The sequence below is a fragment of the Pempheris klunzingeri genome, chromosome 2 (genome assembly GCF_042242105.1).
Source record: "Pempheris klunzingeri isolate RE-2024b chromosome 2, fPemKlu1.hap1, whole genome shotgun sequence".
Taxonomy (NCBI): domain Eukaryota; kingdom Metazoa; phylum Chordata; class Actinopteri; order Acropomatiformes; family Pempheridae; genus Pempheris; species Pempheris klunzingeri.
This window is the reverse complement of record NC_092013.1, coordinates 26997534-27015497: the sequence shown is the minus strand read 5'-3', so window position 1 is coordinate 27015497 and position 17964 is coordinate 26997534. Positions and strand designations below refer to the sequence as shown.

At 40.7% G+C, this 17964-nt stretch overlaps 1 protein-coding gene across 1 annotated transcript; it reads right to left on the bottom strand.

Annotated features, from left to right (window-relative positions):
- Positions 1-109: 109 nt before the first annotated feature.
- Positions 110-17964, bottom strand: lamb3 (laminin subunit beta 3). Its single transcript, XM_070839635.1, has 22 exons — positions 17816-17964; positions 15948-16102; positions 11834-11948; positions 11536-11609; positions 11186-11377; positions 10630-10693; positions 10336-10526; positions 9831-9951; positions 9110-9298; positions 8840-8995; positions 8182-8375; positions 7411-7507; positions 6224-6599; positions 5796-5956; positions 5387-5598; positions 4632-4838; positions 4344-4488; positions 4023-4230; positions 3201-3342; positions 2926-3102; positions 2405-2564; positions 110-1922 (listed from the first exon to the last, which is right to left on the bottom strand). The coding sequence occupies exons 1-22, from the start codon at positions 17838-17840 to the stop codon at positions 1783-1785; spliced, it is 3501 nt and encodes a 1166-aa protein (XP_070695736.1). The 5' UTR covers positions 17841-17964; the 3' UTR covers positions 110-1782.

Genomic DNA, 17964 nt, shown 5'->3' with positions numbered 1-17964 from the left:
TGGAATTCAGATGTCACTTATACAATTTACTACCAGTCTGTAATTGATGACTAATTATCAAAAAATTCTCTTTTTCAGTTTGTCTCGAGCTGACGGCACTCGGTGGCATCCATCTTGGTAATGAAGGTGTTGATACAGCGGCCGCTCAGCTTTCTCACGTCTGTCGTGGTTCTCTGCTGCAGAAGACATGTTGTCCATCGACAGAAACATACAGTATCTAGACTGTAAAAGACACACACTCACATGGAATGACTGTCTACATGCACTGAACATATATTAAAACAGACACAAGCTGGAATTCACGCAAAAACATGATTCATTTTCTCAAAACTATTGCTATCTATTACATATTAATGTCAACATGATACTAAATACCATTAAAATGTATTGTTTTGAATAGATTTAACTGACACATGCAGTGTGAAAGCTCAGGTATTTTTCAAGACTGACATGGCTGTACTGTAACTCCAGTGGCATTTAAATGTTTATAAAGCCCCAGGAGATTCTTCAGACTCTGAGTCAGAGTCATTTGTCTGCATTTAAGTATCTGTGTATCTTAAGATACTTAATACATATTCATATTTGACACTATAACAAAATCTGTGAGTGTACCTTTAACTGTACTGTTCGGACCTTGTAGGCGGATTTTGGACATTTTTTTTCCATTTATGCTGGATTACATTGATGGATTATAACTCCAATATCACATTTGCACAAAGATGGTGGATGGAAAAATGCTCCTTTTATTTATGACATCAGATTTATTTTGAGGTGGAGTTGTTGACATGCAGCAACCTGGTGTTTGCTGTATTTTCTGTGATATGTACACAAGCTGTTCTCTTGCTTAACAACTAAACTCAAGTGCCACAAGCTGATGTAAAGATGCTGTCAACACTAGTGATGTTATGGATAATTCTGAATCCTCAAATGTAGTGACATACATGTTTTTGTATTTTTCTTTTCTCAATAAACATGCAGTAACTAGTCTATCTGATCCTTCTTGTGTTGAATGAGTCGCTGCAGTCCCATGCTGGCCTCTCCCAGGAAGTTTTAAGACAGACAGGTATTAACAGGCTTTTATTTAAATAATGTGGATTCCGTAAAAACATCAGACACAAAACTGACAAATAAATAATGTAACAATCACCCTTCCTCTAGTTCTGACAAAATCCAAAATCGTGGTCCAGCGTCCACAGCGGAGTGCACTGCTGCTTACAAATGAAACCTTGTGGTGGCTGCTTGCACTGCTGTCAGGAAATCAGAAGCCTTTTTCTATTTAAAAAAATGATGAAAATGATATTGATAAACTCACAATATCACAATGTTTTGACCAAATACTGATATGTACATTTATAATATGATAATATTGGTGCTTTCAAAAGGTGTTTATGCAAATTGTGGATCAGTAAATAGAACCTACAGTGCCACTATTATAGGAACCCTCTCACTCCTCCTTTATTGACATTGTTACTTATCACTAGTCTTTCATGCTTAATATATCCCAGGAATTGTTTTATGATGAAGAGCAGTCATTTACTTCTCCCTTACCCTTCTATCTCATTCAACCCCACATTTCCTACATTTCCCACAATTCTTTGACAACTGCCAGAGAAGAGGTGTAATGTTATAGAGAAGAATTATAGCAGAGTCAGGGAGGAGTTCTCTTCTAGCAAAGGGAAGACTTTTTCTGACAGTATAGGGTTTGATCGGCGTGGAAGGCTGGTATGAAGCGTTGTAGTAAAAGTGGCTGCAGAAGCTGCCCGGAGAGCAGCCTGGTGACGCTCAGCCCTGGCAGGTGCTGTGGTCCCTGGCTTTCTTTCGAAGTTTTTCCAAGATTTCTTTAAGCTTGGCATCAAGTCCTTCAAGCTTTGCTGACTTCTGAGTGATTTCATCTTGCAGCATCCTGAGGGAATCTGCTTTGCCTAGAAAAAGACAAGAGTAGTGGTAGTGACCTTGAGTTCAATAGAAACACTGCAAATATTCCCTCACAGGACCAGACCTGTGACTGATGACACAAAGGCCACTTCCTGTTTTTTTTCTGTGACACTGTTGGTTTTAATGACCTATATAAATGACTGGACATTTGAATATGTCTCTGAAGACCAAGAAGAGGTAATTTAAGAAAGGATTTAGTGTTTCTCTACAAGAGGTTTATTTCTGATAGTATGCAGAGGGCCAACTGAAAAAAATAGTAGACCATCATGTAGAGTAACTCTGGGGCAAACAACTGCCTTTAAATGAATAGTAAATGTCACAGCAAATGTAAATGAACAGATACTGTTGATAAATAATACAAACATTTCTTGTTCTTTCAGATGATCAGATGTTTTTGTGAAGCTCTCATCATTCAGAGTGACATGACATTTCCCTAAAGACTTGCAGTGACGTGGTTGTACTGTATTACCTTCCAGAGCCTTCATCATGTGTTCAGTGGTGTTGGCCAGAGCGCCAGCATCCTGCTGCAGCTTCACCAGTCGATCCCCCACTGGCCCCGCCTCTCCACCTGACTCACCGGGAGCCAAGTCTTTAAGACGGTCCAGCTGCTCCTCCAAAGATAGCAGGTCCTACAAACACACGCATTTTTTGAATTTGCACATTATGAAGATGTTGAGACCACATTCGTTCAAATATGAACAAGCAACTTTAATGGGGTTCTCACATGTTTCAACAAGTCCTTCTCAGTTACTCACCCTAAATGCAGACATTTGCAACTGAAATGCACTGCAAAAGGGTTCATGACTTACCTTTCCCTAGAATTAGAAACATAACTTGCCGTTGAAATGTTTCAGCTAATTTTAGTCTTTATAGACTAAAATTAGAGACTACCAAAACAAAGACTGAAGACTACCAAAAGTCGTGATTCTAAACTAGGCCTTTGTAAATGCCAATATATGTAATCTAGAACAGCTACAGCAGGTCTCTCACCTTATTTGCAGCAGCTGCTTCATCATCAGCTTTGTCTGCATAATCCTGTGCATTCTGGGCCTGCTGGCCTCCTGTCTGCAGCAGGTCTTTGAGCTCATCCAATTGAGGTTTCATTGGCTTTATCAGTGTCGATACCTCATCCAGAGCCATCTCTGCTGGGCTCAGCTGTTCATTGGCCTGCGTGAAGAGAACCACTTTAAAAGTCAGTAATGCTGGGAGAGGAGCTTTTGTTGGAATAAATGGCACCTATTGTTTGACGTATTCATGCGCCCTACCTTAGTCAGGCTGCTGTTGAGTTTGCTAATGAGATCCATGCTCTCTTGCAGTTTGTCCTCCAGGTCAGAGAGAGAACCCTCCACCGAGCCAAAGCCTAATAGAAGCCCATCCACGTCAGCCTTTACTCCCACTGCTGTGTCCCTGTGAAAGTACAACCAGAGAAAAAAATCTTTTGCATAAGTGGGACGTCTATCACCACCACAAAGACAAAACAGAGCACTCAGACTCATCCACAGGATGGAGCGCCCAAAAAGACCTCAGATCTAATCTATTCTATTTAAATCTTGATAAACCTGTAAAGACAACACCAAATTAACTCTTAATAAGAGGTGTATGAAGCCTTGTTGCATCAAGATTCATTTAGGACGAAACGTAAAAATTGGGATCTTCATTCGGAGGCAAACCTCACGAAAAGCATAAAAAGCAGAGATAGAACAGTTTGGATGCTAAAATCAAAGATAATCTTAACCACTTTAGAAATTATGCAATAATTAGTGAGGGTACAGGAAAAATACAGCATCTTGATCAAAACAACATTCAATATTACTGTTAATTCAGTGAAAGCTCTTGTGAAATGTCTCATTGAATTTGTTTTGTTGAAGAAAACAGCATTAAGTATCAGTGGGGTGTGTATGTATGTGTAGGTGTGTATTTGCATGATTACATATTTATATTTATATACTGTACATAATAAGTGAGTATTTCTATGCACGTATGAATGTAGATTTTGGTGTTTATTCCAGAGATGGATCCTCCCAACCCAGGTGGCACATATGTATCAACTATTGGTAGTGGTCTGGTCCTGGAGTTTGAAAGCCTACCTGGCGTTCTGAGCTTCCTGCAGCAGTCTCCTGGCTGTGTCGAGCTGCGGCTCGGCCTCGTTCAACACGGCCGTGCTGTCTGGTAGACTAGCCGCCAGATTCTTCAGCTCCTCCAGCTTCCTCTTCAGAGTGGACAGGCCGAGAGGCAGTTTGGCTTTCAGGATCCAGTCGCTCACCTCCTGGATGTGGGTCAGGTTGGAGGACGGCTCTGTGCAGACAGAGAGAGACGTCATTCAGTCATTATCACTGAAACCAACTGAACCTCACGTCCATGCATCAGTCCACTCATCCATCTAGCCTCTGCACTAAAACAGTCTTTACCTGACAGGAAATCTCTCAGCTCTTTCACAACATCACGCGTCTCCTGTAAGTCTTCTTCTAACTCATCTCTCGTCTGCTTCATCCTGTTGGACAGCTTCTCTGCAGACTGTCTCACCTGATTGGTTGCCTCCTGTGTTTGCTGGAGCTGTAAGGAATTGAAGTAAATTGAAATAATGGTTTATAATCTGTACCATGTTCTAATGATTGGACAATAATTAACCTATAATTGCAGTGATGTGCCTGTGGAGCTGATAGAAGTGAAAGCAACCCATCAGAGTTTGTGTGCACCTTCTCTGCAGCCTCTGTGATCTTATTAGTCAGCTTGTCCAGTCGGTCTTTCACATCTTTAGCATCAGCATTAGCTCTCTTGCTCAGAGGCAGGGCACCCACGCACTTCCCTTCTTTTTTACAGGGTGGGGTTCCCTCAGGTGGACACAACTCTCCACCCTCACACTGGAGAGGGGTGCAGGGCTTGGAGCGAACACTGCCGCATACCTGAAGTCACAGATAAACAGATAGATGGTGATTTAAAGGGGAAATATGGTCCCATTTAACAAAACAAATAAAGCAGATATTACGGGTACAATTCTCAATGAACTGCAGTACTATCTCAGTATAATACTATCTCACTTATTCCTTATATTCCTAAGAGTACCAACATTTCCACTTGTTCTAAGTACAAGTATCTAACCAGGGGAGTATCTTTATTTTCTCCACATAATGAACACTTTCCCTTCACAGCAGATTATAATGAACTTTTCATTCACACCTTTACACTAGTGCCACTTTCAGGAGATAAACTGACATTAAACTTTCTACAGAGAAGGAAAATGAAAAGTGGCGCACATGCCTACAAATATGTAAACAGAAATTGGTTTACTAAAGATGGCCCATATTGGAAAGTGAAGTCATGCTAGCTTTGAAGTGAAAATGTTTCTTTAACTGCTACAAATCAGCAGACATTTCCAAGTAAGCACATACAGTACAAGCTGTAGTTTGTGTAGCAGTCGCAGCATTCTGTTGATGAAATGAGGTCTGGTTACCTGCTTGGCAGCAGGAGTGAGGTCAGGTCGGGAAGCCATGTCCTGCTTCAGTTTGTCCAGATCTCTGGTGTTGGCTGGCTGTACTTCGTTTTGAAGGTCCTCAGCCTCCTCTCTGACATCAGCTGACTCCTTCACTTTGTTTCCGCTGGCATCTACCTTCTTAGCCGCATCTGTAGACTCATCATAGGCGTCCTTGATGGCAGTGAATTCTCCTGAATAGGACAGAGACATGCAGCATGATTACATTGGTGTCACCATATCAGAATGTCTGTCTGAGAACTTGAGATTTTGAGATGGCTCAGTCAGAAATTCTGCTCAACCCACGTTAAAGATGAAAATGCCATAATTAAAGTTAAATAAGAGGGTTACATTTTGGTTCAAGCAGTAATTGTTCTTTGTCATTCCTGACCTGTGTTGCTGGGACTTATGGAGTTGTCCAGTGCATCTTTCCTGGATTTGTACTCCACAGTGAGGCTGTTCAGCAGAGCCCGCAGTTTGTCCAGCTCCGAGTCCAGACCAGGAGTTCTCTCCAAGGGTGAAAGGTCATTGTAGACCTTGTCCACCTGGTCCCTGTGAGACAGAAACAAGAGTTGTTCAATTAGGCGTTAGTGAGTGATTTGTTGTTGAGCTTTATGTATTTCAAATCTAGGGACAGGCTTTGCAAATTAGCTTAAGCTGTAAATATTGTGGTGCGTGGCATCGGGTTGTGCTACAGATAAACATGAAAGAAAATACATATATGATGAAAAGCTGATTAGTGTGTTTTTCATATAAGAACGATTTAAAAAACAGTTGAAATCCAAACTCTGTCTGCATTTTTCCCTGAAGATCCCTCACCTGAGCTTGTTCAGTTGGAACAGAGCATCATCAACCTGTCTGGCAATAGTGGGTGGAAGGGATATGGAGTCCCGGATCAGTTTCAGGTTGGCCTCCAAGGTGCGGATGCGCGGCCCGAAGTTTCCAAGATCAACATCACCCCCAGGGCGAGAAGGGTAGCTGGGGGAGAGCCTCTCCAGAGCCAAGCTGAGGTTCTTTCTCTGGCCGTCCAGGGTAAAATAGCAGGAGGGACATGTCTCGCAGGCAGGGAAGGAGTCACAGTGTCCTCGACTGCAGGAGTCACAGCGAGACCCGGTGACACCCGGCCGACACAAACAGGCTCCTGTCTGCTTATTGCAAACTTGTGGGAGGGTTCCTTCAGCATCACACCGGCACGCTGTGGAGAAAGAGACAACGAGATCAGAAGACAAGACAAACAAATTCAAGCACTGATTGGAGAGCTCGAAGCCATGGGTGTCCTCACACTGATTTTTAAAGAATTGATTCATAAACAGTTAGTATGAATATAGAATTGTTGTAAAATTTAAATGTAGACTGACCAATTTATTTAACATTTAACACACTGGAGCAATATACATGTGACTAATACTACTTATGTTTGTTATTGGCATTTGTGGTCCATGCTAATTTTAAAATACTATTGAAATACCACTCCACACATACAAGACTGTATCCAAACTTTCTATCAAAACAATTTTGTAACAAGACTCCTAGAATTAGACAGTGGCCACACTTACATTGCCCCTCACAACAATTATTTAGATTTTGGAAAAAACAATCTCAGCAATAATATTTTCAGACGTTGTGTTCTTTTACATTTACAGAATGATCAGTCACCCATAAAGAAGTCTACTGTAGAACTGAATGAAGTCAGCATGTGGATCTACAGCAGCTGACTGGGATGTTTCATAATGGCTGGATTAAGGATTAAGTCGTGACTCAGCCTGGCATGAATGCGTTCAGGGAGGTTTCATTGGCACGTGTTACACTTGTGTGTAAACGTGTGTGAACCTATTTACAAGGACGACTTTTAATTATTCAAATGTGAATCCCAAATGAACCAAACACAAAAAATGTTTTACCATGACTGACTCAGCAAACCAAAGGACCAGCTCTGACTGTATCCCATGAATCCAAACAAATGACTTCTCAGCATGAAATAGAGTAATGAAAGAAGGCTGACTCACGTTGGCAGCCCAGGAGAGAGTCTCCGTACGTGTTGTCCGCGCACTCGGAACACGTTCTGCCTCCAAAGCTTGGTCTGCACTGACACTGACCGCTCACCTGGAAAGAGGCAGTCAGGATTGGTTTTATTGTCATTACTGGTTAGAACAATACAGACTGGATGCAAACACTGCTAGTTATTCTCTGTGTATGATTCAGAAACTCAACATCTGCAGCCTCTGAGGAGCAGCAGCAGTAGCAAACATTTACCAGAAACAGCTGAGGCCAAGTAACAATCCAGTACCTTACTGTTTAGTAATATTATGTTGGATAAACTCATGGGACATTATAAAACAATGTACACTAACGTGACATTATGTGCAATATCAAGGACATAAATACAGAATTTCTGAATGAATCATGCACATTTACCTGTACTTCAGACTTGATATTGTGCATTTATAGTTATATGCCACTTCTCATACATATCTATGTGCTTTACCATTAACCATTATATTTTGAACATTAATCATTTTGTTCTTGGGAACATACTCACATTGTGGGAAATGTTTGCCATCAGAGGATGAATATTAATTCTAGAGCTGAAACAGTTTTTAATAATCTTTTTCATAATCAACCGTTCAGTGGTTATAACTTCTCAAATGTTTCTAAATGACTTCTAAATGTCTTCCTGCTGTATCTTTTGGTTCCAGACTGTTGATAGGACAAAACAAGTGATTTTAAGATGTCGCCTTGGTCTGAGCTGTAGGGGTGTGAGTGGGTAGAGGTCATACCTGGTCACAAGTGTCACTGTATGACCTGGTGGGGTCACAGCCACAGGGCTCGCAGCGTCCTGACAGATATGGTTTCCAGTAGCCTTTGGAACACGCGTCACAGGTCAGGCCATGGAAGTGGGAACGACAGGGACACTGGCCGGTCACAGAGTCACAAACATCTGACAGCGACCCGTCTGGAGAGCAGGAACACTCTGGGTGGCATGGGAAACACCAGTTAGGAGGAATACTGACACTTGATCACAAGCCGCATTATTATGCATAACTATGTTATTAGTGGCAGAAACAGATTAAGAAGTACAGAGAGGGTTTCAGTACAAAAACACAGAAGGGTTCAGCATTTAACACCATGATTTTTTAAATTAAAAACATCAAATACAAAGATATTTCTGCTGAGATTGTAAGAACTGACAGATTTGATTTAACTAATAGCAGTGATATCAGTATCTATCATCAAAAACACATATGGGTCAACTTCAATATGAACGTTTGCTCACATACGTACACTTTCATGGATAAGTAAGGATCAGTGACCTACATACCTCTGGGATTAGGTATTTATGTATTTAACATATGAGAGCATGCAGTGAATACTTTTCCCTGAAAAAAGACTACTATGGTGCTACAAAGTGTGATGTGACAGTGTGTGATGACTCACTGGAGCAGCCCAGAGGGTTGGAGGCGCTCAGGCCGTAGTAGCCTCTCTTACAGCGGTCACAGCGCGGACCTTCAACATTCACTTTACACTGACACGAGCCTTGGCTGTCTTCACACCTCCCCCCATTCACTGTCCCCTCAGCACTGCAGATACAGCCTGGCAGCAACACAGCGACACAGACAAGGGCAATTTAGCAAACACTGTATCCACATCAGTATATTTAGCAAATCTTAAGGTAAACTTTGAACCTGATCCTAATGAACCACTTACGTATGCAGGCATCAGGACGGTCCATTCGGCTTTGTGGGTTTGGCTGGTAGCCCGGTGCACACTGGTCACATTTTGGCCCTGTGGTGTGGTGCATACAACCCTCACACACACCTCCACTCCTACGTCCACTGGCCTCATACACTGCCCGGTCAAAATGACAGCGCTGGGCATGGTTGTTACACTCACAGCCTGAGGACATTGGAAATGGGTTAGTATGCAGTATATACAGTATGGATCCATACTTTAATAAAACCATCTGATTTTATTTCTAAGGGACACTTTATATAGAGAATAAACAGAAAAGTACTTGTGACTAATACACTGGATCGCCAACAATGTGGGCAATCTATCATTAACAGTCTGGGTTATCTGACATCTCTTTAAATATTTTACTCTACATTTACTTTACATTTCATTTCATGTGTGCACAGAGTTTTTATAAGTAACAAAGCATTAACCTCCACTTCTTGTAAAATGGGTGTTAGAGGTAACTTTGAGACGCATTATTGCAGTGATTAGATATTTTGGCTCATAGAGAAGTGCATTCTGGTATGTGTTTTGCCTGACCGACAAAGTGTCTAAACCTTTTAACGTTCATTCCCTGCAGAAATCTGCTCTATGCTACGGATGCTACGTCAAATGTTTTGCTGCAGTCTGTGGTTGCCATGATGTTATCACCCTTGTTTAGGGGGACGTATGACAGATATAGGTGAAATCTTACGCTGGCAGGTGTGGGTGTTGCCCTCCTCTGCAGGTCTCCAGGGCAGATTATTGTAGAGATCAGCACAACGCTCGCAGTTCACACCTGCTGTGTTATGCTGGCAGTCGCACTGAGGGTTCACCTGCAAAGAGACAATGAATAACAGCTTATAGCCTGCACCAGCAAAGAAAACCTGTGTCAGTATGCACAAAGTTGGAAGTTGGGAGTTAGCAAGTAGATATGTTAGATGTTAATGTAATGCATGTTAAATGCATGTTAAATAATTAGAGTTTTTAAAATGTATTGTAACTCTTGTGTAACCGTGGTGAGGGCTCTGCTAAATTCCCAATATCTTTTCTTTGAGCCAAATTTAAGCATGCATGAGATTTGAGACACCGTAGGTTCACCATGTGTGTCAGCTAAAACCAGGAAAAAACAGCTAGTGATATAAAGCAAAACATGTGTCTACCAACTACTCCACATCTGTATTTTTTTCCTCCACACACCCAAACACCTGCATACATACCTGTATGCGGTTGGGCAGGAGGTTGTTGTGGGCCTGTGGCAGGCATCGGTTGGCGTGTCCATGGCACATACAGCTGCCCATCACCCTCATCTCTTTTAGAGCATAAAACCTACTGAGAGGTCTTCCCGGTAGACGTGGCACATTACCAAGCTCCGTCAGCCTCACCCTCAGCCCCGTTAACCCAGACATATCTGTGGAGGAGACAGCTGTCAATTAGCAGGCTTCAACTTTTAACGGGGTCTATCCAGCATCAGTCATGATTCAGGAAGTAATTCATGACAGGCAGAGACTTACTTTCAATCTTTTGGCTGGTGGTACCTGGAGCGTAAGCATACTGATGCAAGGGACTGAAGTGGATCTGGAGAAGAGAGATAGACACATTTGTACCGTACAATTTTTTTCTCTGTCAAAGATTGCTCCTGCATGAAGCTGCCATCTTTTTTTTCCAAACCTCTTAGTTGATACCTTTCTACTCAGAGGGCTTTGACAGGTTCTCCTCTATTCTATACATTATGTATGTGTTATCAGGTAATTATATGAGAAATAATTAAAAATAAATAATTTAACATAATTGACCAGATGTTATGCCTCAAACCAGCAAAAAATATATGTTTTCTGTTGCAAGAGGACTCTGAATCATGGTCCTCTTGTGGTGAGGACATCTCAGAATATGTGTCATTGAAAAATGTGGAGAAAATATGCAAAAAAGGCTTAATAAAAACTTACATTGTGTTAATGACAGTCTCCTGCAATTAGAATTTCATAATACAACAAAACTAAAAATCTATGAATCCATTAGTTATAATTAGGAGGCACAACAGTTTTCTGACAACAGATTGTTTGTTCTTACTATGTGATCCTGGTATGGATTTGCTCCAGTAGGGGCCAGTGTGTGGCAGTACGTTTGGTCCAGGGTCAGAGGTGTTGCTGTGGGGACTCCAGGAAAAGCTTTCTGACAGTCTGTAGCCAAGTAGAGAGCAGGCTGCCACGTCTTGCCATTATCCAGTGTCCTCTCTATGACAAAGGCACTGGGACGAGGACCCTGCAAAGAATTTAAATAAAGAAAAGATTTCAATTTTTAAACTTCTGATTTATGTATGAGGAAGGACAAATACAAATACGCTATGTTTTTAGTTTCATAAATCATTATATAATCATTCATGATAAGATTAATGCGATCCAGCAGAGACTATATCATACCTTGAAGCTGAGCACCAGGTTGTCAAGTTGGAACAGGTTGTCAAGGTCCAACTGGAGAGTCACTGGATTCAACTCTATGGGACGAACAAGCAGAACAGCATTTCTATCACATACTCTGCATATGATTTGTTTTCAACAGATATTCACAGCAAAACACATTGATTTGGTTCAGATAGATTTGAACTGTTGTTTTGCGTCCTGCCACCAGAGGACCCTGTAAACTGTTACTGTGCTCAGCAGTGGCCATATCTGTATCCTGAGTGAGGACAGCTCAGGAGCTCTTTCTTTCTTTGCCCACCTTTCCTGGACTGCCACCATCTATCTGGTCCAGAGGTGGACAGGGCATCCTGGATAGTGTGGGCCAGCTGACTGTTTGGGTTCCTGGAGTCACATGGACAACACTTCATCCTCCTCTAAGATGCAAAAAAAACAAAAACAAATCAGTAACATTTCACTTTCTTGCGGGAACGAGAGCGTTAAGTGTCCTGAAACTAACTCGTGAACCTAAGACCAACCCCCAGATCAGTCCCTTTACCTCATGCTATGCCAGGTAGATAAGCTGTGCCACTGAGCAGGTCACGCAGCTGCCACAGGGACAGAAAATCAATATGGCTCAGATGGGAAGCCTAATGACTAACAGTAATGTTTTTATTGAGTTGGTCAACAACTTGGTGGGGGAACTTTCCCCCAGTAACAGATGAGGAAGGAACAATGTGATGCTTTCGTTTAAATTACATTTTGTGTCACTAGTGGGACTCAGACTTGGAACCACAGAGAACACAAATCAAGTGAGAAATACAAATTCTCTTGCAGAAATTGTTCACCTGACAGAATTTGAAAACTTTTCCACCAACACAATTCCACTCAACACGTGTAGATGTCTAATACAGCTCTGCAGAAATATCTAATTTAAAGAACTATGTTTCTGTGATTTCTAACTGGGCCCCAAATCAACCAAAGCACCTGACGTCTGCATGTGCAAACAAACACATGAAACTTATCAGTGCCTTGAATTAAGAAATTAACATTTAATACCCAACTTTCCATTTTTGGGTGAAAAATGTCTTTAACATTTAAAGTGATGGAGCTGGTTTTCCACATCTGATGAGCTGCGTGCTGTTTATGACACCCCCAGTATGTTTATGAATGTTTGTTCTGGGCTAATTCACACACAAGTGATTACATCACTGATAGCTGGGCCACTGTGCTGGGTACTCTGGACGTGGCTCATGACATGGACACTTTGGCACACAGACCATGGCTGCTTTCCCTGTAGGGAAAAGTTCCCTCTGGATCCCTCCCTGCCCCCTCCAGCCACAGGTTTCATCTGACTCATCCACATTAGGATGCAATTATGTTGTCTACTGCAAAGTGTTGTACTGTTTCTGTAATTCAACTCAATTGCAGCACAAGTGCCAGAGTTTCTCCTTTGTCTTTATTCTTTTTATTATCATCGTAAAACTTAACATTTACCTTAAATAATAAAATATAAATATATGTAAAATTTCTATTTCATGTCATCATATTGTTGCTGTTGTTTGGCTGTTAATGTAAATAACAAAAATGAGTTCTATTGAAAAGAAGAAAAAATTTAACTGAAGCCATTAAACATCGTTTCCACAAGTAAACTGGTCTTCATATGTTAAATTGGGTTAAATTGGTGGAGTGCCCCTTTAACCATGACACACCTGTCTTTAGCACATCAAGTGCATTGTTAAATGGTGAAAATTCAGCAAGGGTCACAGCATTGCATAGCTAATTATCCAACTTGCATTAAAAACCTTGAGGCAGCGTGCGTTCTACTTCGTATAGATACAGTGTGAATAAATTACAAATTATATATATATATTAGCTGAAAAAGCAGTTAACAGCTGAGATAGTTAGCTCCTGGGCATATCTCCAACATAATTATCACAAATATATGGAAACATTTATGTGATGGCCCAGTCTTAGGTGGTGTGACAGAGATTATGAGTTAAAGCTGGACAGAGCGATGTAAACCATCTGTGCAGGGAACAAATGAAACGAATGTGAAGCGGGATGCTGCAGGTGTCAGTAAATGAACAAATAAATGGTTAAGAGGCTTTAAAGATACTTTATCTTTGAATTATCATCACCTTCTCTCCACACCAATGGGGGTCACAGAAAAGTCAGATAAAGCCCCATAGATAAACTGATATTCAGTTCACCCTCACCCCCCAGGCTGCCCAACCAGCTTCACTGAGTCCTAATAATGATAATGTATGATAACTGTTATTTATGCCTCATAGGGGCACCACTTAAAAATGACCTCACTAACTCAATTCAAATGAAATACATTACATTTTAAATGTGTAAATCTTTTTTTCCTGTTGCAAAACAGAGACGCATATCTAATCTTCACTGATAAAGTGACCACTACTCCACCTCAATAAAACAGGACCAGCAGATTCTTCTTAACTTTCTATATGTAGGTTAAAAGTGATTCAAGTGATTCAACGTGACTTTTTTCCTAAGGTTAGTGGCTTTTGGCACTGCAGTGTCTGACCGCCAACACACGTGCAAACACACACTGTTTGCGTAAAGTTTTGTTGCCAATTGACTGTTGAAACAAGTGAACCTGCATTTGATTCTTAGTTAGGGTTTAAAGTCTACAGTGGACATTATGATGAAATTAGTAAGCAAAAGTTAATTTGGGCCTGTGTTGTCAATTGTCTTGTACTATCAATACTGGTATAAAAAAATACCTGACATAACAAATAGAAGGCCTCTGTTAAATGAGCATGAGAATGACTTTCCAGTTTTATACTCTGTATTAACTGCATGTGTAGCAAATTCCCTGCTGAAAATCCACACATTAACAGATAATATAGCAACACCTTATTATTTATTACAAAACCTGGTACTTGCAGCACTGAGACTGAGCATACCCAACAAGATCTGACTAGTATTCTATGATGGCCTGATTCATCTTTCCTCTTCATCACTGTTGGTCTTTTACTGGTAGTCATGCATGTGTGTGTGTTTGTTTCTATGTGTCAGCACTGAGATACAGCTCCGTGTTACTGCCCCTCCCTGTCTGGACGAGGTGCAGCTCAGGTAAGAAAAAAAAAGGTAAGTTCTGATCAGGAGAGAGCCAGCTATTCATTCTCTGAAGCAGATACGAAAGAGTCACACCCACACTGCCTCAAAATGTGTGAATGTTACATAACACCGGCACAAACGGTATCCTGTCTGTCTTTTTAGGATTGTAAAGATCATAATGAAAATAACTGAAAGCTGGAATACAACTTTTTTTTTAGCAGACTAATGCTAACATATGTGCGAGGTTACTTTTACTCAAGTACTATAGTCATTATTATTTTGATGTGCTACAACTTACTTATTATATACTTTACTTGACTGCCTCATTTACTAATTTTCCGCTTGGGAGATTTCCTCCACTACATTTATGAGGAAACACTGTAATTTATCTTCTGCTATATCTATCTTGGACTGTAGTTTGGGAAGCCCTGGGCATCAGTGCAGCCCTCTTAATATTATGCTACGTCAAAGCTAAAACACTGCACATGTCAAATATCGTACAAAATATCATCTTTAAAAAACTCCATCCAGGGAAACTCTGAAAACACAGCAGATACACAATACCAAATTTAAACTTTAACAAGATTGGGTAGTTCCAAATTAGCCAGTGTGTTAAGATTATTCACAACAGTTCCAGTGCAGCTTCTGTTTTAGTGGACTTTATATGATGGCTGATTAAAGAACAGTTAATCTACGCAGACAAAGAACATGAATCCACATTAGAAGCACTTTTCTCCCTTTTCTGAGAAATTGCCACATTACAGACTTGACTCTTGTCCTTTGCTCTGGACAGTTAAATTCTTATTTCAAAATCAGCGTTTAAAATCCGGTGATAGGTTTTTGCTGAGCCAGCAGATGGGCTGGTGAGTGGATTTGCAGACGTTGGTCGAGTACAGTTGCAACATGAGTCTCTGGCACTGAAATCAGACAGTTTCGTAAATCGAGAGCGGAGCCAAAACCACCACAGCCTCCATCCTGCATGTCTGTCTGTGGACCATGACCTCTGCACCACTCTCCTCTTGACGGTGCAAACCCCACGTACAGACCCATGCGTGGCCCAGGTGAACACAGTTGGCTGAGACAGTGAGTTTCTATGTACTGATATGGGTTTTCATAAAGCCAGAATTGAAGCAGCTGTTTTTGCTTTGCTCTCTCTTGCTTTCTCTGCCTCAGTATAGATTAATATCAGCTATGTCCTTTTCCACATTCCACACATTGAGATTTGATCTCAGTGGGATTTTAGTGGTTGATACTTATATTTTGCAACAGTGTGCCATAAACTTGAGTCTTAAAAAAATCCTTGATCCACAGAGATGACACGACCTTTTAACACAGGACTGTGCACCTACCTGCTGGTATGGGGTGCAGTACACCTCGGAACCTGTGAGGCCACAGGTGGAGGAGGCATGGAGCTGGTGAGCCCTGCCCTGGAGCAGGTCATCACTGGGTGGGTAACAAGCTCCCTGAGAGCAGTCAGTCTGGGCCTGTGATACTGCAGCGACGGCTGTCAGGAGGAGGGGACAACAATAAGAAATGAAACGTTACAATGCATTGTGACTGTATGACCAATATCCCAGTTCACAATCAATACTGACATTTACTGTGACATACAAGCACAGTTAAAACATAAAGGAAAGAAGGACCAGCCCTGCAATGATGGTTTAGAAAAAGGAAGTTCAATTGTTTCAGTACCAAGCAGAACGGTGCTCGCATTTTTTTCTGATGTGGGATTAAAACAAAGTTACAATTTATGACAATTACACACTTATTCTCTGGTGGCAATTTAAAAAGTTTTTTTTTTACTTCATTTAATTAGCTACTTTGTACCCAGAAATTAGGTGTTAATGTTCACATGAGACCAATGAGCCAATGCCATGTTAACTTTAAGAATATTTGCAATATCAGAGTTTCAAATATATACCTATGATTTGCTACTTAAAAGATAATGTTGGTATTTTTAAACCTCTGCCATATTCTAAAATTTTTGGTTAAAAATGACAGATAGGTAGAAAAACTTTTGGAGAACGTGCGGCAGGTTTAGAAATACTGGAGTTATCCTTTAAGCTATAAAGCCCACTTAATGTCCTGCTGAAGCTGAACTCTATTCATGCTATCATACAATGTGCATGACATCCAAAATATTGCATCTGTAAGATGGAGAGAAATGTTCATCATCACGTCCAGTGTCTCTCTCTTTTTGTAAATGTAGCTGACACTGTACAGTCACACTTAATCTCACCTTAATTACTTGAAACCTTTACCAAACCATCTCTCATCTTAATCGTAGTTTAAACACAACATGCCTAAACCCAACCTTGTAGGCTGATAGACCAATAACAGAGCTTCTGTCCATCCCCGTGGTAAGAGACATTATTTTGCTTAAGTTCTATCAGCTATTCATTTAGCCCTTGTTTGAGAGTTTTGCTGTGTGTCTGTCCATGAGATGGTGCTGCAAAAGTTTTCACCTAAAGACTCACTGCATTCTGACGGTAGCACCTTAATAGGACGCAGGATACATCTACAGTACTCAAAAAGGATGCTTTCTCGTGGTTTAGAAAAAGTCACAGTGTCCAGAATATACACTGTTGCCCATAAAGTTGGAATAATTGTTCAATACCCCCAATTTTGTTAAAGCCTGAATACACTGTTTGCAAAGGTTAATTGTGGTTTAAGTTTCACTGTGATATGTTTGGAAGAGTTTGATCAATAAAGTTGAGAAGATATACACTTTATTTATCAAGAATAAATCACATTGTCACAATCATTTCATGAGAAGAGGTAAAAAACATTTTATTCCAACTTTACGGGCAACAGTGTATATATATATGTATACTAATTAGTATATATGATTTAAGACTGAAACTAATTGTTAACGATATTTTGTATTTAGTATTTTCTTGTGAGGGAGAAAGAGCCCAGGCAAATGAAATCCTTTTAAGGTTAACAACTCTTAAAATGTGTCCTGACTGAGCCCAAAAGTTTAAAGTGCTTTACTTCCAACTTATCACTTCAGAGAGGAAACAGAACACTCAGTTGCCACCATATTTCACTGAATGGAAAACCAGCACACTTTCAACCCAACCCAATGACTTAGGGATGGACACATCAGGTGTGGAAAGTTTAAGGTGAAAGTTGCAGGACAAGCAAACAGTGGACACTTTAGAGAGAAAAATTTAATGCACAAAGAAGGCAAAGGATGAAAAGGATAAAATCTTACCAGCTAGAAGTAAAAGTATTCTCATGTTGTCCTCTCCCTGTGAAAAAGTCTGGAACAGGGAAAGCCAAAAACAAAAAATACCTGCAAGCAGAAACAGTCCAATACGATCAAAGTTCGGTGACTATTTCTTGGAGTGAAATATCACCTGG

What these genes read in the sequence shown, in the direction of transcription:
- lamb3 (XM_070839635.1), bottom strand. Translation starts at nt 17,840, where the DNA reads ATGAGAATACTTTTACTTCTAGCTG. An exon ending in CATAAGTCCCAGCAACACAG is followed by an intron (nt 5,599 to 5,795) that starts GTCAGGAATGAC and finishes TGTCCTATTCAG; the next exon opens with GAGAATTCACTGCCATCAAG. An exon ending in TCACTCCTGCTGCCAAGCAG is followed by an intron (nt 4,839 to 5,386) that starts GTAACCAGACCT and finishes CTGTGACTTCAG; the next exon opens with GTATGCGGCAGTGTTCGCTC.